Source organism: Rhea pennata, chromosome 9 (genome assembly GCF_028389875.1).
Source record: "Rhea pennata isolate bPtePen1 chromosome 9, bPtePen1.pri, whole genome shotgun sequence".
Classification (NCBI taxonomy): domain Eukaryota; kingdom Metazoa; phylum Chordata; class Aves; order Rheiformes; family Rheidae; genus Rhea; species Rhea pennata.
Window position 1 is genome coordinate 23,499,051 of NC_084671.1, and position 20,935 is coordinate 23,519,985.

Sequence of the window (20,935 nt, forward strand, 5' to 3'; positions counted from 1 at the left end):
GGAGGTCTTGTTTTTGAGAGAGACAAATACCAGCCTTTGCTCCTTCGCTATTTCTAGAGATAGTGAAGATTGTTGTAGTAAAGCATAATTCACAACATCTGTCAGAGCTTGTTCAAACTTACAGCAAAAAAAGTTCCAATCTTACCAGCAGTATTTTGTTTACTCAGGTTAATGTTGTTTTTTCTTTGAAGTCTTATAGGAAAACACAAAATCATGAAGATGCATTACCAAAGTCATTCAATCATTCTAAACAGAATATTGAATACAAGAAACCAAATTTGAAGTTTCTTCTGTTTCCAGTTCTCAAAATTCTGCTCATACTCAGTAAAATTCTGTATGTTAGGATTTCTCCCATCATCGGACTAACTTTTACACAGAGGTTAACTAAGGCTGGGTAAAGCCTACTAAGGAGTCGATATGCATGACATTGTATGTAAGAATTTTCTAATTTCTATTTCCTAGTAACTGTTTATAATGGCTTTCTTTCAGGAGAGTTGTCAAGGTGCCCGTAAGGTCAAAAATAAAGGACAACATATTTTCACGGACAGGAAAGCAAAGCTGGAATATAAGAGAGAGCCTTTTGCAGGTAAGACATTAGCATGTTAACTATGTATCAGTTTATTTTGCTGCTGGCTGGCGTAATATGAAAGTAGGCTGTTTTTTTTTCTTTCCAGTTTAATTCATATAATTGCTGTCTTTGTACATTATATTGTCCTCAGTCTCTCCATTGCATTTGAGAAAATATTCTGCCCAGCTTTGTCTGAATTTGATAGTGATATAAAATTCCTAGAGCTGTTCAGGCGTGTCCTAGAGCTGTTGTTTTACAGTACCTTAATTGTAGCTCATATTTTCAGACTAGTCAAACATTTATCTCTGTTAGATGGAGAAAAAATTTATGGGTGTTCTCTCCTGTTTACATGTGAACTCAAATTTTTAACTTGATAAATACAGATCTAGAGATTTAAATTTTATATACATTATTTTTTCTAATAGTTTGTTATAATTTATATCCACTATTATACTAATTGTGAATGTTTCAATTCTAATTTTGTCTATTTCCATATAGCTCTTTTGTAGATCTTCTCTGGATCCATTAATCCAAACTAAACTTTTGTGTCTAAGAGTCCATAAGGACAGAAAAATGTGTACACAGTATTCTTCTATTAGTGCACAAGCCTCTTGCACAAACCTCTGCTTGCTTTACAATGCTTAGCTTCTGCTCTGTTAAATACATATGAACAAGAACATCTACTGTTCTACTGTTGCTTTTAGAAGAAATTGCAAGGATTAATGCATAATATACATTTTTAACAGAAAAACAAAATGGTTCTGGAGGTCATGTTAAAGATGTGACAGGAAAGGATACTGCAATCACAGCTGCTCCTAAAAGTGTGGTTACTGAGGAGTTGGCTTGGAAGGAACAACCTGTATATTCTTATCAACAGATTAGCTGTTTGGACAGTGTCATCAGGTAAGCACCAGTATGTAAATTGCTCTTGATCTCTAGCCTTAAAACTTGCTTATCTAATACTGTTAACTCTTCATATTTTAGGTATTTGGAGAGTTGTAATGTGCCTGGTACATCAAAGAGAAAATGTGAACATTCACCAAATGTTGCATCACTGAATTCTGGTGTTCATGAACCAAAAATAGCTGATAACGCTATACAACCTTTAGGAGGTATCTCTACACTACATCTCTTTCCTGATTATTTATTAGCTTTCAGTTAGATGTTATAATATTCCTTTGCAGAAAAATCACAAGTGTAACTTAGACATGACCTTGTAGCCATTTTCTCAGTGTTAGATGTTGGTTATCTAACTTTCATCATGAAAAGATTCCCTAAAATCAAAATACTGAGTAGGTGCAATAAGCTTAATTGATGTGTTTTGTACACTGTAAACTAGACTTTGGGGTTTTAAGACCTGCATCATTTTCAAATGTGGTAAATTTTCTCACAATTAGAACATGTTTAAAAAAAAATATATAGCTGAAGACCCTGTCAGCTAATTCAGCTAATTGCAACAAAAACATGCAAATCTTTATTTTTTCCTTTATGAGTATTTATACTCATGGTGTGAGTGTACACTTATGTATTTGTGCTGCCTAATTGTTTGAAAATGAGTAAGCACTGAATTTAACTCTTTAGTTATGCCATTTAAAGTAACAGAGTGATTAAGTAGTCTCTACTGACAAATTCATTTTTCTTCAATATTAAATGTGCCTTTTTTAAAAAAAGTTGGTGGATGCCTTTATTAGCGTAGATTTTATCTTTATTTAAAAAGTAATAAGAGAAGTAAGATGCAGGCTTCGGGCTCCTCTCAATGCTAATTGAGGCATGAGAGCATGTTTGAAAGGAACGTTCAGCCATTGAAATAAATTAAAGGAAGGGGATTACTGTGGGTAGCTATCTAAAATCTATTGTGAGGAAAAGCATTAGCTTTCATTTGTTAGGACTTCAGGATAGCATTTGATATGCCGTCTGTCTGGTGGGGAGTTAAAATGAGGAAGGTGAGTGGTTAGTACAAGAGCTATGAGGTTAGTAAAGAACTAGTTCTAAGTGAGATGCTTGCTGATATACTTATCACTGAGGAGATATGGCTGATCCAGATGGCTGAGGAGAGATGAGCAGTGGAGTTCTGGAAAGAATTAATCTTAAGAACGATCTTGTCTGTATTTCCTTTTTGATGAGCTAGAGAGGAAGAAAGAGAAAGTTCTAATATAGCTTTTTGGAATAAAATTGAAAGGTATTATCAGGTATCCTCATACAGAGGAATGAAGTCTCCTGTAGAAGGAATTGGAAGACCTTGAAAATTAGAGAGGAAGAAATAATGGAATTTGTATCATGCAGTTAAGATCACAATTTCTGCTGTCATCTGGAGTCTTTTCAGCTTCAGTTGACAGGAGAAGGGGGAAGATGAGGGTTCGTTAGTTTCTTCATGCACTGAGGACTTGAATGACTAAGCCACCAGCATTCTCTAGTCAGGAAAAATGCCAACTTGATGTCTTAGAATATGAAGTATGTAAAGTATTCCTACCTGAGAGGAAAAAACAATATAATGATACTGTTCTGTGACACACTGGTGTGACCTCTGGGTTATTGACTATAGCTTTCAGGTAAATGGGCCTAAACAGGCAGATGCTCAGAGCAAAGCTGTTAGGATAACCAGCTGATGAGATTAGTGTACAACAAGCTGGAACTAGGAGGCCTTAGGCTCAGGGTTAGAAACTTTCTTGCAAAATTGTGTTGTCAATGAGAAGGAGCCTCAGGAAAGGAACAGGAGTCCTTCTTTAAACCATCCGCTTTGGCTGTGTGTGGAAGTAGAGGACTAATTATGATTGTGCATTTAACCAAAACAACTCCTGGGCAAAGTCAAGTAAAATGAACATTTCCTGTCTTGCCAAACGTGGTTTAACCTCTACTGTTTTGCAACTGTAGCAACATATTACATTTATTTGCTCGTGTTTACATTCAGTAAGTTGTTATCTTTTTTTTTTAATAGATTCTGCTGTGTTGAAGGCATCTGATAAATCAAGTGCCCCCCCAGTAGTTGGTGCTCACTTAACCTCTTTAGCTTTACCTGGCAAACCAGAAAGTGTTGTATCTCTCACAAGTCAGTGCAGCTACAGTAGCACCATTGTTCATGTTGGAGACAAAAAGCCACAACCTGAATTAGGTATGCTTTTTGCTAATAACATTCTTCTCCAAAATGGTGATTGCTACTAGTTTTAAACTTCAAATGTTCAAACAACTATTTGTGACTTAAATTTTCGTATGCCTGTAATATCCCTATGGAAATGAAATAGATAGAGACAGAATTTCTATTTTAAATTTGCAGCAGAATTGCTACAAAACTCTAATAGCTTCAAAATGTAAATACAATTTTTTTAAGCTTTCTTTTTGTGTGTATTTTTTTTTCTCTCCCTGTTTCTGGTTAGAAATGATAGAAGATGGTCCTGGTGGAACAGAAATCTTAGAAGGCCAACTTGTACCTCCGTCCGGCTCTGTGCATGTAAATCAAGAAAAGGAGTCATTTAAAAAACTGGGACTTACAAAGGAAGTTCTTGCAGTGCATACACAAAAAGAAGAGCAGAGCTTTTTGAACAAGTTTAAAGAAATCAAGAGATTCAATATTTTTCAGTCCCACTGCAATTACTACTTGCAAGATAAACCCAAAGGACGGCCTGGTGAACGTGGTATGGCAGTAGTTATGATTAAACTTGTCTTTACATAGGAAGTGAGCCTTGTTGAGAGGACAGTTGCATTTGTCAGGCGATTTTGAATAATGATGGTTGCGTGCCTTTTTTTTTTTTTTTTAAGTCCACAACAGAACTTTTCCTTATCTGTCCTGGTCTTTGCTTTCCTTGTTTTTCTTCTGCCTTTCCTTTTGTGGGACCCCTCTGCCAACCCCTTAAGGGAAAACTGTATGTAAACCAATCGGACTATTAATTGTGTCATCAATTAAATAGTTTGATAATAGTTTGGATGCCATTAAGTTACGAATGCAGCCGGTGAAGGCTGGGAACAGAGCAGACTGTCCAAAGTAGAGAGAGATTTTTGTTTGTTAGAGCTAGGAACTCAGAATAGTGTTTTCACAAGCGCTTGGTACAGTTCTGACTGCTTGGAGCATAAGTTAGCCAGTGCTAAGTGCTTTTTACAGGTTTTTATTTTGCATTTTTTATTTCAGTAGTTTTGCAGGTTCCTGGTTTAAAGAAGTCTATTCTGGAATCCTTTAGTCCCCCATGTGTATATTCTTGGCAAACTTTCAGCCTAAATGAGCTTTAGATAAACTGGAAGTTTGAGCAGTTTTGAGTGCTGAAAGCTATTTTATTGATTTTTTTTTTCTTATGTCTGTAAGCAGACAGACTAACAGTGTTCACCTGAGAAAAGAGTCACTTAGTGCAGACTTATCCTAAAATAAAATTCCATGCTTTTCCTACTAGACTTTTTGATGATAGCATGCTTTTTCCCCACAGAAAAGCCTTCTCCTTATATAAATTTCCACTCCTTTTCCTTCTGTTTTATTTTCACCTTTTTGATTAAAGACCTATATGACTGTAACTCTAGAAGTGCTTTCTGTCATGTCTAATAATGCTTTCCTTGTAATTACTGGAAAAATTAGGAGTTTGCCTGTCTGGGAGCCACTCTTGCAGGCTTGTGCTGATTGATTGGCACACATCTGAGGTTTAACTGATTTGCTGCAGCTTTCCTTTTTTCCCTCCATATGTCAGCATGGTTTATCTTGTCCAGTCTGCTCAGCTCTTGTGTTAGAGGTAAAAAAGTGAACCTAGCCTCTTTTCTGGTGGTTCTGTTCTGACAAATTAAGTCCAGAATATGTTTTGAGTAGCTTCTAGGGGTGGCTAGGTGAAAGGGAGTTAACAGATTAGAAGTAGGATTTTTTCTTTTTTCTTTTTTCTTTTTTTCCCCCCTCCCAGGTGGCCGTGGACAAAGAAATAGCACTTCTGGGGTGGATCAGCCTTGGAAGAAAAGTGGGAAAAACAGGAAATCAAAACGCATTAAGCCACAAGAATCTTCAGACAGTACAACTTCTGGAACTAAATACCCCCATCGGTTCCCACTTCAAGGTTTAAATACTACAGCCTGGTCACCATCAGACACTTCACAAGCAAGCTATTCAGCCATGTCTTTCCCTACTGTTATGCCTGCTTATCCACTTCCTGTTTTTCCAGCAGCTGGGACTGTGCCACCAGCTCCTGAGGCTCCGCTCTCTGGTTTTAATCAGTTGCCAGACTCCAGAAATACTTGTCCTATGCAACCATCCCAGTTCTCTGCACCCCTTATGACACCTGTTGTAGCTCTTGTGCTCCCAAATTATGTCTACCCAGAGATGAACAGTAACTTACCTCACACCCTATACCACAGCCAACCTGACTTTCCTGCTCATTCCACTTTCTCTTCACAGACAGTATTTCCAGCGCAACCACCATTCACTGCCCCCAACCCTTTCCCACAACAGGCATTTTTTCCAACGCAGCCATTCCATTATAATCCACCAGCAGAGAGTGAAAAGGTTCCTGTCACTGAGCCACGAAATGAACCATCTCGTTCCTGCACTCCACAGTCAGTTGGTCTGCAAGACCAGGCTTCACCACCGTTGTTCCAGTCAAGGTGCAGTTCTCCTCTGAACCTTCTACAATTAGAAGAAACCACCAAAACCGCTGAAAGCGGAGCTGGGGCAGGTTTGCATGGAGCTTTAAGTGAAGAAGGAGCTATAGGCAAAATCATGACAACTGATGATTGCAGTGGAAAGGGATCTTTACCAGTAAGTATGCTAATGGTGAGGTTGTTTGCTTATTTGTTTGCCTTTTTTTTTTTTTTTTTTTTTTTTTTTTTTTAAAAAAAAAAAAAAAAGTCCTGGCCTTTCTGACATAGCTAAGATTGTTAACATGTAGAGATGCGTAGAGATTCCCAGCTCATCTAAATTCCAAGGACTGCATCGAGTACTACTGTTACAAAGTACAAGATGGGTTCACTGCTGATGAAAAAAACAGACGTTGGAAGAGGAGTGTTTTTTACTTTTAAGCATATCGAAGTGGTCAATTACTGTAAGCAATCAGTAAAAACTACAGTTAGTATCAGTGATAACAGCTAATGAGATGACTGCTGTGCAATCTGAGTCATAGGTACAGAGCTATATTAGAATTTTAAAGGAGGAGGAAAAACTTCTGAAAATGATTTTTCTGCCTACTGTACTAAGTTGATGGAATGCCCATTTAGTTATTCATGTTAAACTTTTCTCCTTGGTTAGTTTCTAGATGACTTATTTTACATAATACTCTTAATGTTTATTCCTGTGAAGTTGGATGGAGGTAGAGCAGAGAGAAACGGATTTTGTTACCTATATTTTTCTAGGAAAGCTTCCCAACTTGACAGATTTTTGCATTATGACAGTAATGTTCTGTTATTGCATGCTTTTCATCTTTTAATTCTTGAGAATAAATACATTCAGTTTTAATTAAAAAATAAAATAAGTCATTCTAGTCCATGCAAATGGCACTTAGGGTTGTATGCCTTCAATGCCATATTTGAGCTAAGGTATTATGTGTACTACATTACACTTCTGAAATGTTACCTCTGTAGGTGGCTTCGACTTGCACCGCAGTAAAACAGTGCGTCTGTGGCAGTCTGTAATTTACAGCCTGTTCTGAGATACTACCAGTGGATTAAGAGAGATTTGGTGACAAAAATTGGTAGCAACAATTTTGCTGGTAAATGCTTTTGCATTTCCTCAATGCATAGCTACTACTATTAAGAAACTTGCAAAATGTTACTTTCTGCAATGTCCTTATTGTTAACTTTGAACATGACAGCAAGACAGGCATTGTTTCACGGATGCATTAAGCATTTTGTTAAGCTAGTTCATGCCGTTATGTACTTTGCTAAATTCTTTGTCAACCTTAGTTTTCAACTTTGTGTCTGATCTTCAAACTTCTTAGTTTATGCTTTAAGGGATGGAGCATTAACTACACTGATTGCTAAAATATCTTCCCTAGAAAACTTGCATCTGAGGAAAAACCTTCTGAGTGAGTACTGATGAAATAGTTCTGAATTTGTTGTTGGTTTGTTTCCGTCCCCTTCTCATCACCAGGCTGAATCTCCAATGGACGCTCAAAATAGCGATGCGCTCTCCATGTCCAGTGTCCTGCTTGACATTCTGCTTCAAGAAGATGCATGTTCAGGCACCGGTTCAGCTTCATCAGGAAGTGGTGTATCTGCAGCTGCTGAATCCTTGGGCTCTGGATCCAATGGCTGTGACATGTCAGGGAGCAGAACAGGTAACACTGGCAGTGAATACAGTTTCTCTGACAGCGTTTTGGAAGGGGTGGAGTGAGATACTGCAAATATCACTTGGACATGAAGTGCTTTATATAAAAATCTTTATTTTTAATCCTCATGGTTTAATTTGTTCTTGTTTTTTTTACTACGTAATGGGAAAGTTTCTTTTCTAGTATACTTGATCTGTAATATGGAATGTCTACATTTGAATGTGAATAGTGTGTAAAATAGGTTTTTCTAACCAGCTAAAACAGCATCAATAAAACTATATTATATAGGTATGAAAAGATCATGCTCCTTGATGTTTCATTGCAGACCAGTTTAAGTTTAGTTTAGTTTAATTCTTCTATTGTAATTTAATGGAGATTTAGTTTGAGATTTCTGTTTTAAAAATATTAAAACAGCTTCTTATGGGGAAAGTTGCATGCATTAACAAATAAAGTGATTGTACTTGGATTTTTCAGTACTCTAATTTTGTTTCAAGAAAAAATTCAACAATCTATCTGATTTATAATGAAGCTTTAAAATTATTTTTAAAGGTAGTAGTGAAACTAGCCATACCAGCAAATACTTTGGGAGTATTGACTCCTCGGAAAATCATCATAAAACCAAAACAAAGACAGAAATAGAAGAAAGTGAGCACTTCATTAAATATGTCCTTCAAGATCCTATATGGCTTCTGATGGCAAACACAGATGACACGGTCATGATGACTTACCAGCTACCTTCTCGGTAATTCCAACATCATAGTCCTTCATGAACTGCTTATATATTGGGGGAGGGCAAGAGTGTGTGTGTGTTATATACATAAAATTATTGTCTCAATGGAAATTTCAAGAGCAAATTTGTGTTAATGCTTAGCTCAGTGTAGTGAAGAGCCCTTGCTTCCTTTTATATCTTCTGTATACTACGCAGTAAGTTCTGGAAGAGTAGGTGTAAGAATTACTTGATTAATCTTACCTGTGCTTTTAGATCTAGATGTATATTTGTTGAAGCTGGTGTACAGTTAGTGATCTGTAATTACTTGCTGCAAGTCCTTGTAGTCTGGTTAATAGATCCTTGCAAGTGTACTTGGATCAAATGAGGATCTGTAGTGTGGAAAGTCTGTACTCTCTGGCTGTTGTCCTTAAAATGCCACATTCAGCGGTGCACTGTTTTCTCTGCCTTATGTCTTTTTGCTTGCGTTAGCGCCCACATGTTTGGTTTTCCTTAAGTTGCTATTCAAATAGGAAAACAAATTAGAAGTTTAAAAATAATGAGTCTTCTAATGAAAACACACCATAAAATTTTCCCTGCTTCAGTAGCGTAGAGCAGATATAGGTGTGAAAGAAAACGGGAGAAGACATATCTGTAGAGTTTACCCCCCCTCCCCCCCCCCCCGCTTTAAATCATGCTGTTTATATTTCTTGGAAGCAATGAATCAAAACACAGAACCAGAAAAATGAAGAAGGTGGGAAAGAAGACAGAGAGCACATCAAGAACTTGAATTCTACCTGGGGTTTAAAAGTACCTCAACTTCCCTTGATTTGTGTAGCCTGGAAAGCTGATAACTACAGATAGCAATTCCAGCGGATGGACTGTGAGAGTAGCAAAGCCTGCAAACCTGTGAATATGAAACAGTGTACCATGATAAGAGTTAAGCCCACTGTCACAGAGGCTGATGTGAGTGATGTCCAAGGGGAGAAATGGAGAGGCACGCTATTTTTACCTAGACTGAAAAGAAAAGAAACAATAGCAGGTTTCTTAAAACCTGCTTTCCATCATCATCTTTTAGAGATGTACAACTTGTAAATGTTCCATGTTTTTTATATTTTTGTTTTTATGCCTCTGAATCAGTGTGTCTGTGGAAATAGAAAGAAATTTAGCTGCTGAAATGGAGCAGTGTTTTCTAACTTTCTCCCTCTGTCTTGAAGTTTAATTTGTTCTTAATGACCTTAAATGTATCTTATTTGTTCTGATTTAGCATCTTGTTTGTGCATCCAGCAAAGGGTAACTTGAAACTTTCTTCCAGCAGCAGCAGAGAAAAACTGGAGCTCTTGGTGCTTTCACTGGTTGTGCTGCCTGAATAGCTCTCAGGAAAGCTGTTTTCTTTGGGATTTGAAAAGACAATGAGTGAGCAGAGATGAACTAAAGCTGTCTGCAAATGCAGAAAGCTATTGAAATAACTACACTTTCTAAAAATTTTCTTCCCATAAAAGATTTTTAAGCTAAACGTTCCAGAACAAAAATAATATTTAGAAATGTTAGTATTGGACTGTGTAACCTCACGTAGGCATGAAGTGCAGAAACTGTTGAAGCTGAACTTCTAAATACATTTTATTTTAGAGATTTGGAAACAGTTTTAAAAGAAGATAAGCAGAAATTAAAGCAAATGCTGAAACTACAGCCAAAATTTACAGAAGAACAAAAAAGGGAGCTTATCGAAGTTCATCCATGGATCCAGCAAGGTGGACTGCCAAAAACAGTAGCTAATTCTGTAAGTTTAAAATAGCTCATTACTTTTGCATGTCTGACAATACTTAAATTATTAGCTGCATATGTTAGACTTCTCCATTCCTGCTGCTCTGAAAGTTTGGCCAGGTATGCTGGGAAACAGTTTAATTCAAATTTTCATTCAGGACCTTGTGGCTTGATTTAATTTACTATTTGTCTTCTTTCCAATGGGAAAGTCAAAGTACTGGATGGGTGAATACAGTAGAAAAAAAATCTCTGTTTTTAAAAATTATACGTAAATACTTGAAATCCTATAGCTAGAAGTTTCATTATTTCATGCATGGAGTCTTATGTAGATGTTTATGCCTGCTGCTTTCTCAACAGTACAAAATGAATGGGAGTCCATGATTTCTTTCTCTATCAGATTTTTCTCTCAGGACCATCTCTTGTCTTGATTTTATGGTTAATGGCTTGAAGAGCTAATAAAAGGACATCTTTACAGTTTTATTGGTTAGCTGTCAATTTTACATATTTGTACACAAATACCTAATCACATTCCCCTTTACCTGGGCTTTCCATCAATCATAGCTTTTTTTTCCATAGCTCTTTTCACACATGAACATTTCAAAAGTTAGCATAACAGAATTGGTGTGGGATCCTAATCCTGATGTTAATTTTACTGCGATATTAATATTACAATATCTAACTGGTGTAAACCTACAGTTGCTTCATCTCTTAAGTACCGCAACTGACAAATGCAGTACTGCAACGTTAGCAATCGAATGTAGAAAAGGTGATTTAAAACACATGTGAAAATGTCAGTATTTCAAAAGATCTATAACATAGTTGCTTCCAGTAGGCTTCTCGAGTACTGATATTGATTTATTACAAATTATAAAATCACTGTGGAGGGGGTAGTTGGGGGAGGAGGGTACTGTATATAGTATTGTTGCAGCACAGTTTTAAAGGCTCCCTTGGAATAATACGTCACATGCAAATGGGCAGGTGTCTGGGAAAGACTTTTTATTTGACTTGTGGATGTTTCTTTATTCTTCTTTCTAAGGAATGTATTTTTTGTGAGGACAACATACAGAGCAATTTTTATACTTCGTATGATGAAGAAATCCATGAAATGGACCTAAATGAAATGATTGAAGACAGTGGGGAGAACAACTTGGTTTCCCTGAGTCAAGTCAGTGAAGAACAAACATAGCCCTTGAGCCTCTAGTTTTTAAAGCTGCTTCAAAATTACAGTGATGATCCATAAAGATTTTATTCTTGTTTCCAGCAAGATGAATCTGGTTCATGAAACAAATGTATTTTTTCTGTTCTAGAAGAGTCATTTGTGGAAGAATCTCTTTTTTAAATGGTGGCAATCTCTTCCCAGTAAGGACGTTGAAGATGGTATAGCTTTTCTTTAATATTGAAGACTCATAGATTTGCACTTGTATGCCTCAAATATTTCTTTATAAACCACAGAAGTTTTCATTGCCTACTGTTTTTTGTAGAGTGGGTTAATGAGTACTGAAAATCCCTGTATGTACGTACGGTTCATCAAATCTCCGTTCAGTAATGATGCAGCATTATAAATTGTTCTAGCAGTTTTGCTTAATGTCTCTTTAGCATTGCTGTTAATATTTGAAGTTGTCCAGCATAGTAGAAGAAATAACCTCCAAGCAAATTAATTCACACCTGTCCATCTCATACCAGTTGATCCGTCGCCTTTGTTTCCTATAGTTTTGACTGTTGTTTTTTTGTGTGTGGATTTTTTTTTTCTTTTCTTTTCTAAAAGCAAGGTAAAACTAATTCTTTTCAGAAAGCCTTAGGCTAAAATTCTTATGTGAATGTGTAAGAAAGTATAGACCAGTGCTGACAACTTTGTAGCCTTTTATTTAAATGATTGCTGCAGTACTATGAACTGTTTATTATCTTGAAGCATCACTTCTGAGAACTTACCTGCAGGGTATCTTTATGCTTAAAGACGTAAGAACAGAGACCACAGAGAATGACTGTGTGTGCTCCAGTGACTGTTAGATGAAGCTTAGTGTAACTTTATCTGACCTTCCTGACTTGTTCCTTCGTGAAGCTGGCCGTCAGTGTTGGCCATCAGTTCTTCTGTTTGGCTAAATAAAATTAAACTTGCATGTGGCAAGAGAGAAAGAGACATTTCTCGTAATTTGAAGGAAGCTCTTATAAAAAGAAGAGATTTTTGAGGATAGCATTCAATTTCACTGTATTTGAACTGCATAATCTAAAGCTTTGTGGGTAGAGTCCTTTGCTGTCGAGGATTTAATTTAATGTCTCTAAGACTGTATTGACTTGAATGTGTACTTTATGTTCTTGTGCTGTTCATACATGTTGGCTGTGGGAAGAGAACAAAAAAGAGTAACTTTGTCAATATTAGTTAGGTAAAGGGCATTTAGTTGCAGTACTGCTAGATATCAGCTGTAGGCCTTAGGTTGGAAAACGTGGAGAAATTCAGTTAACTTTGACATGTTTCTCTTAAAATATTTTTTATGAAATGTTTCCTTTTTTATGATAACATTTCTATTCACTGAAATTTCAGGTTGTCTTCATTCTATGAAAATAGTTCTCTTTGCGTAGAAAGAGGACATGAAGTTAAACAGCACCAAAAACATGCAGAAGTGGCTGGTATTTGCTGGATGGAAGAAGTAATATGTTTAAACTAACTAGTTATTAATTGGACAGTGTCATGACAAAACTTGCATTGGAGACAGGTTCTGGAGTTAGCAGAGAGAATGAACTTGTGAAACAGGTAGAATCACAATTTAAAGAGTGAATATCTTAAACGTGGTGTGAAGCACTACCCAGCAACATCTGATTCCTGTCTTTAATAGTTTAGCAAGATCAAACTTAAACATGTAAATATAAACTGAATGAGAAAATTTAAAATGTTGGTGTTCAAGTCCAATGTATTAAATGTTTTAACCATAAATGAAACAGTGCAGCTATACCAGCATATTAAATATATTCCTTTCTTTTAACATTTAAAAACAAATGGTTTTAATTGGACCAGGGTTTGGGAAAATAAAAGCTTTATATAAAAGGAGTGCATCATAATTATACAAATGATTTTCAGGGACTTCTCAACCACTTTGTGAACGTCTTTGCTTTAGCATGCTTTTTATCCTTGTTTGTTTTCATTGTTTGTTTGTAGTGGTTTTTTTTTTTTTTTTTTTTTAACGACCATCTTGTAACCGTAACTTAGTGAAAGGAAGAGAAAAGTGTATTTAGAGCATTTTGTGGATGTGCTTACTTAAGAACTTATTCTTGCATCCTTTAAAGTGTTTGCATTTACAGGGTGGTATTAAAATATTTTCCTGTAACTTTAAATCTACATGCCTCCATTTATAGATAAGATTCTGAAGCTGTAATTTTTTCCAAACTGTTGTAAGAGGACTTATTTGTGATGACACTTTGTCAACATGTCAATGATGTTTTCTGTACACTGTGCAATATATTTTGGTTTTGCCACTTGTGACTAATTTTTATGACTTTGCTTTTTAGAAAACTGGTAAATAAAACAGATATATTTTTAGTTGCCTTTTTGTTTATTGACCTTTTTCCTCCGTGTAAGACAAAAAATATGTATGTTACAACCAATATTTGAACTTTTTCTTTTCCAGAGAAGAATTTACAAGCCAAAGTTACTTGTAACTTACTATCCTGAAGTACATTAAATGAAATTTTGGCGAGCTTGTCTGACCTGAAAGTTTAGTGCTCAAATGGAGGACTGAATCTTCATGTTGACTAGTCACTTGGAGAGCGTGTATGAAGTTGATACCTAGAAGAGAATATGCAGCTGGGTTCTTCATATTTGAATGCAGCTTAAGATACTGCTCAAACACCGGAAGACACATTCTCCTTTTTTGTGTATTTAATATCAGCTATTGTTACCTTCTCTTCTGTGGCCCTCTGTAGTTTTATACTGCTGACTTAGAGAGTTCCAGAGATGCCTCCTGAATTTGCCTTGTATGATTATTCGTCTTCTCAGGTGTTGCGAGACTGCTGAAGCTCGTCAAGGTGGTGCACTTCCCTGTTTTGTATGCTGATGGGTGGAAGGAGAAAGTGTGGAGGTTTGAAGACTTCTCTTTTCTTACTTTGAACGGTGGAGTAGTTTAGTGGGTGGGGGGTGTTGCTTCAGAGCTCCCAACTCCTTCCCCTTGAATCAGTAAGAGAGCAGAAGTGTTGCTGATGCAGTAAGTTACCGAGTAATGTTTCATACCTGTTTTGTAGATAGAATAATTAAACTTCAAAGTAATTTTTTTCTTTGTACAGTTATTTCTGATTGTGCTTTTTTTAAAAAAAATATAAGTAACTGTAGGAATATGATTTAAATCTTGCTTCAGGTATTCATGTATTCTTTCTTACCCGAAGGTAACGGCTTGCTCTACGCTGCAGAACTGATGGTAGCAGCCCGGAGCCTCCCTCGCCTCAGTAGCCCCTAGGCGTCACTGGAGCCCCGTGATTAAACTTGCCAGTTCTGCAGCCCTTGTTCTTCGTCTATTCAGCTGCTTGCTTGCTTGGGCTATTGAGCTTGCTGTTACGTTATTTGCTGTGTCTTGAATTTCAAATAAGATAACGTTATTTGCTGTGTCTTGAATTTCAAATAAGATAGAGAAAACTCATAATAAAGAGCTGTTGATCCAATGATAGTGAATGCAAGATACAAACTTTCTGCTTGGAACAGGGAAGCAGACTATTGAAAAACAACAGATTTTAGTCTGTTTTCAGCTGTTTGGAGTTTGGAGAGCAAAGGTTCTTATTGTGCTTTAAGGGTTTTGGTGTTTTTTTTTTTTTTTTTTTTTTTTTGTTGTTGTTTTGTTTTTTTCCCTGGTCTCTCTAGCAAGGATGGGGAAAAAAGGAACAAGGTGTTGGTCAGCTCTTGGCTCAGCTAAAATGGTGAAATACTTTGCATGCTTTTGGCAAAGTAACAAACGAAGGACTCCTAGAAGGGATAATGTTTATAGGTGCAATTTGCAGAAATTCCAGTGTTTACGTGCTCACAAGTGGCTGGGAGCTTGAGCAACATGTTAGATCTGTTGCTGAAGGAGATGAGGAGCAGCTCACCAGCTCCTCTCTCTTAGGGACTGTGGAAGAGGACAGTGTTTGGTGGATGCTACGCAGGGTGTAGAACTTTGTCAATGTACTTTGGTGGCGCTTTAAAAAGGGCGGAAGGGAGGACTTCTGCCAGGACTCCTAGATTGAAAAAAGTATAAAATATCTAGGTAAAAATGAAGATGACCGAGAACTCTTGACCACGTGTGTTTCTCTGGGCCCGTGCTAAAAAGATCCGAGGTAGTGCCTTGCTGCCGCGTGCAGCAGGAGCGAGCGGCGTGGGTTTCATTCCGCAGCGTTTCTGGCTTTAGATTACGCCTGTGACAGCGCTGGAATACTGTTTTAACCTCAGTGGACAGCACAGACATTAGAAACCTGATGTCGTTCGTTAATAAAGACCACGTAACTTAGCTGTAGGAGTCGTGAGGCGCCTGGAGGGCCTCATACCCGTGAGAAACGGAAGGGTCGAGGCCGGATGAGCCGGAGGGAGCGGGCGCCGCGGCAGAGCCGCGCGGCGTTTCCGGCGGGGCGCAGAGAGTCCTGCGCGCCGCAGCGTGGCCGAGGCGGTTCTCGAGCTCCCGCCGCCCCGGGGTGGGCGGCTTGGTGGGGAACGCTTATGTCGCGCTTCGTTTGCTGTTCTATCTATACCAAAGGGGGGCAAAAGCAAGGGTGGAGTAGACTTTCCTGGTGTTTTAGGATTGCTGGAGGTAGGTTTGTAGCCTGTTGTATATTCATACAGTAATGCAGAATATAGTGAACACATCATTCGCTTCTGAATTGCTGCATTGTCGATTTTAAAAATTGCACTACTGTCTAAGGAAATATTCACTATACTTTTTCGTATTTGACATTGTCTAAGGTAAGGTCTTCTGCTTTCCCTGCCGTTGTTACCAGCTGACTCCTTTTAGATTTCCAAGGAGTCGTGTGTCGTTCGGGATTTTTTGTTGTTGTTCTTTAGTTTGTTTGGGGTATTTTTGCATAGGGGAAGCAAAACAAAACCAAACATAGCAACCAGAAAACCAAGGAACCCAATCGTAAAAGGGCTGACGAGTAGTTGGTTGAGTACATTTGGCAAATGCAGTTCTCCAGTTGGCTGTAGTCTTTGGTTCTCTTAGACAGGTGTATTCCCCAGCAGACCTCTGTGCTTTGTCCCTTCCGCTGCCTGCGGGGCTGTGGAAATCCAGCTCTTGCTGCTGGTTGCGGGAACATGCTAACACCCTCATCTGTGGCATGGTCCCTTTGCAAGCGAAAACTGAGGGATCACCTTGATTTCTTACTCCATCTTCTGCTGTAATTCTTAAGGAAAGTCTACTAGTATGGTAGAAGGTAAATATGAAATAACTTTTTTTTTTTTAATAGTCCTTCTAGTGTATAATTATAAAAAATACAAGCGGTGAGTGATGTAACTGTTCGAGCAAGTCAAGCCTGAGAAACTCCAGTGGGGCCTAACAGCATCAGGTGAAGCAGCGGCAGCACTGGGAAGTCCACAGTAATATGTCTTCGTAGGAACAGAATGAGGTACTTGAGAATGGCCAGGAAATCCATGTCAGAGGTACGTGGCAACGGGAAACTGAAAGTGATGGCTGAAAACATGTGGTACTGCAAGAAATAAAAAGGCTGGACAACTTCAGTGGGTTCAAGGTGGTTGTGCTCTCAGTACAGTGATGGGGCTGAATCACATAATGCTCATTAATGTTTGCCCCACAGGCAAGACAAAACTTTACCCCCGTGATGCTCTTTCTTTTGCTTTACTTTTTTTTTTTTTTTTTTTTTTTTCCCTGCTCCTTATTACTTTCAAAATGAGAGAGCACGTCTCAAGCCACCCAATGCTACAAGAGCCAAAATAAGAGTTGGGTGGCCTCTGTTTTATCTCTAGTCTCTGATTTAGAAAAGCCCTAGGAATGAGGTGACTTGGCTCCACGGAGGCCTGACAAGACTGACTCAGTTCCTTCTGCTTTGCAGCTGAGAGCCACATCCATGGTGTGGGTTATAAACAGGCATTTATTCTCATGTTTTGATCTGAACCATCTGTCTGTTTTGTGTCCTCTGATTTGTGCTTTCCCTGTGCTGTGATGCATCTCTCCATCTTTTAAGCGTTTGCATTCTTGTTGAGAGTTTATAGAGAATTACTGGAGCGTATAGAGACTGGAGCCTGTATATAAGTTGAGTTTAATGCTTTTCTTCTGCTTGTGTTATAACTTCTCCCATCCCTTTAAATTTCGATGTATATTTTGTGCATTGACAAATTTGTCAAATTTGGCTTTCCACATTTTGGGAAACTTTGCAGTTCAGCTGCATTTTTAGGTTTGGTAAAACCCGAGGTTTATGGTGAAGTGTTTAACTAGGCTGCAGAGCAGCCTCTTAGTGCTGAACAGTGAAGAGCAGCAGGGCATGGCGGCATCTGCAGTGCACGGGTGGTGTTACATCTGCAGTCCTAAAATACGTTTTTCTTGTTTCTGCAGTAATGCAGAATTTTAAGAAACAAAGTAGCGTGGTGTTGTTTTTCCCTTGCAGTGACCGAGCACATGTACTTTACTATAGCAGCCAGCACCTGCAGTATCGGATGGTATCTGTATGGACCTTACTGCACTCTTCTCTTGTGGAGTGTAACAGCTAGCTTTTCGAGCTGTTTTTCATCCTGTTTGGACTAGCTGATGTTTAAACTTACAAAAATAATCTCTCTCTAGGAAAGCGTGGGGTCGAAGGAAGAACGCGTTTGTGTTAGGATATGGAGAACTTGGGAGCGACCGCGGGCGCTCTGCTCGCACCGCGCTCTCCGGAGCGGCGCAGCGCGGCGGGGAGGTCGGGGTAACCGGCCCTGGCTCCCGGCCAAGCTCCCGCGGCCCTGCGGAATTATTATAATAATAATAGTAATAATAAAAAATACACACACACACACACACACACACACACACATATTAGAGTTGTGTTAAAGTTGGTAACTACCAAAATCACATGGCAACAGTAGAGAAGCCTCCCATAACGTAAAAACCTAGAAAGTTGTTCCCGTCTTTTAGTTATATATAGAAAAAGATGGTTAGCAAGCTATTCTGAGTGGAAGCTCCTTAAACTTCGCATTTAGTTAGGCAGTGTATGTAATACTTTCAATACTAGTTACCCTGCCTAACCTTTGCTGTGAATTTAACTACCAACAGATCTAAAGACCCAATTGTGAAAACATTTATGGACAGCTTGATATGTATTATCAATCTTACCAATCGACCTAAAATCTCTGTTCTGCATATAGTTTTCCATTATGAGATGATGTTTTAAATCTTAACAGAATTGGCAAGAATTTATAGTTTGAATTACCAAGGAAGATCTGTCCTTGACTAATAAATAAATAAAACGTTTTTCTGCTAGACTATTAGTTAACAAGTTAACAAAATAAGGATATCTATGCCCTCATCTGTGTACAGTGCTTTATAGTTTTACTCGCCTTCACGGCAAAACGATACAGAATTGAAGCAGCCCGCATACAGTAAGTGGCTTTGCAGATTTGTCTCGCTGACAATTAGTTGGATGAAGTGATTTATGACCGCTTTTGTCACCTAATTTAGCGTTCATAGGCCTGTGAAGTTTATGGTGTTAACTTTTACTCATTACACTGACAAGAGTAGCTTTGCAGGTAGAGTCTTTTTGAATGTATTTGAGAGGATCAAAGGGTCCAAATGCTCAGGAAGTTGTTGAACAGTAACGCTACCCATAGTGCCTTTCAAGGGGACAAATTGAAGTTACGCAAAGGAAGGTCGGGGTATCCTGGCCAACGTAATGTAAATCATCGGTGTGTCTGAACGAGCCGGCAGTAAATCAGAGCCAGGAAATGCAGCACTTCTAAGAAGGGTCCGTAAGCGGGGACGGTATTTATCACCGAGATGATTTATACAGTCTAACTCTCTTATTCAAGAATTTCTAAAGAAGTCTTAAAACTTTCAGATATAAAAAATATGGATTTTTGGACTGAAGTAGAGTGTGTGTGTGTGCGTGCATGTACGTGTAAGAGTGAGAAACATGCGTTATTAGTGTTGCCGAAGTGTTCCCAGGAATATGGATGCTAATAGCCTTCTCCTAACTTTGTAGTTTTTATCAACGCGTGTAGTAGTTACTTGAAACTGATTGCCAGGTTTTACCGTGCGTAAATTGCTGTAATTAAACGTATCCACAAGCTGCCAAACATTGTGTGTTGCTGTACCTCTAAAGCCCTTATCTAAGACAGGGACTGAATTGTAACACGTGGGCTATATATAGAACATGACAGCTTGCTGCTGGGGAAACATTTGGGTTGTTGCGCTCTGATTTGTGACTTCCTTGAAAGAATTGGAGGAAGAAGATAATAGCACAGCACAGTTCCAAAGCGCACAACCTCTTCTTTGGAATCACTTAACACTAACTCCTAAGAAATTGTTTATCTACAACTAATGGGAATTTTACCTTCCTTTGCAAAAGATGTAGCAGTTACGTATTGGAAAGAGCCTTTGAGCAGGAGCTGGAGGTGACTGCCTCTTACGTCACGTGGATATTTGAACTTCTCAGGACTGTTGAGTTCAGTGAATACAGAGCTGTTAAAATACAGACACAAAAGGAAGGCTGAGGGTTAAATCTGTGTACCTCCGTGGTCTGCAACCATAAAAAATGTGGAAGCTGTCAAAACAGGGAAGGTTGGAATTGCCCCATGTCTAGACAAAAGAAAAAAATGAGGGGGAGAGAGAGAGGAGAGCGCTGGTAGAGCTTTTGGCAGAAAACGCTTCGGTTGCAGAGCCAAACCTCACGAAGGGTTATCCTCTTGGATTACGGGGCCACATTAAATTTCTGAATACTGGGATTGTTGACATCTGAACCCAGATCTGAACTCTGAGGTAAAATCAGAAACCAAGTCAAACCAGAATCACTTCTCCAGACGCTTCAGATTTTGGTGTCTTTGAAGTCTGAAAGTAAATAGGTAACTGCCAGTTGAATCCATCTATAATTTTACTTAGAGCAACACGTAAAATAGTTTTGTTTAAGCAGTTTCCTAGGACTAATGTTTCCTGAAAACAAGAACAGTAAGTACTAAATTTGTGTAATAAAATGATACCCTTTCCTTTCAGAGTAAGGACAAGGGGAAGTGGACACGTTTCCTTTTTAAAGTCTTTTGGTTTGGGGTTGGTTGTTGTTGTTTCTTACTGCTCAGATGCCATGGTTACAAATGCTACAGAAAACAAACCAGGAGCACCAGTCAGGCTCCCCCGCTGCGTCCCAGCAGTCGTAACTTCCGTGCCGGTTCGTGGAATTCTGGTGAGGAATTGCAAGAAGCCGAATGCTGGTACGTTTTGACCAATGCCGCGGAAAGGACCCGCCGTGGGTACCGGAACGCGGAGCCCGACCGGCGGGCGGAGTACTGCCCGCTGCGCGGTAATGCAGTCCTGCTGCCTCTTTACGGGAAACGTATCGCGAGCCACAGGGGTGTTCGTGTTTCTCACCCACAGGAATCACGGGATCGCTGGGGCTGACAGGGACCTCTGGAGATTGTCTGGTCCAACCCCCTGCTCAAGCAGGTCACCTAGGACTGTGGGATGGGAACATCTCCAGGGGTAGAGACTCCACAACCTCTCTGGGCAACCTGTTTTCCACTGTTCAACCAGCCTC

General features: G+C 38.7%; 1 protein-coding gene across 12 annotated transcripts in view; it reads left to right on the forward strand.

Moving 5' to 3' along the window:
• PER2 (period circadian regulator 2) overlaps positions 1-13,774 on the forward strand; it is a 44,549-nt gene extending 30,775 nt beyond the window's left edge. For 11 of the 12 annotated variants that reach the window (XM_062583286.1, XM_062583281.1, XM_062583279.1 and 8 more), the window contains 10 exons: positions 490-586; positions 1,315-1,471; positions 1,553-1,680; positions 3,504-3,677; positions 3,940-4,197; positions 5,437-6,284; positions 7,611-7,797; positions 8,338-8,530; positions 10,124-10,274; positions 11,295-13,774. In XM_062583286.1, the coding sequence (XP_062439270.1) occupies positions 490-586; positions 1,315-1,471; positions 1,553-1,680; positions 3,504-3,677; positions 3,940-4,197; positions 5,437-6,284; positions 7,611-7,797; positions 8,338-8,530; positions 10,124-10,274; positions 11,295-11,444 (2,343 nt within the window). In that variant the 3' untranslated portion in view covers positions 11,445-13,774. The remainder of the gene's footprint in view (positions 1-489; positions 587-1,314; positions 1,472-1,552; positions 1,681-3,503; positions 3,678-3,939; positions 4,198-5,436; positions 6,285-7,610; positions 7,798-8,337; positions 8,531-10,123; positions 10,275-11,294) is intronic. The other variant, XM_062583289.1, reaches the window with a different exon arrangement.
• The last annotated feature ends 7,161 nt before the right edge of the window (positions 13,775-20,935 follow it).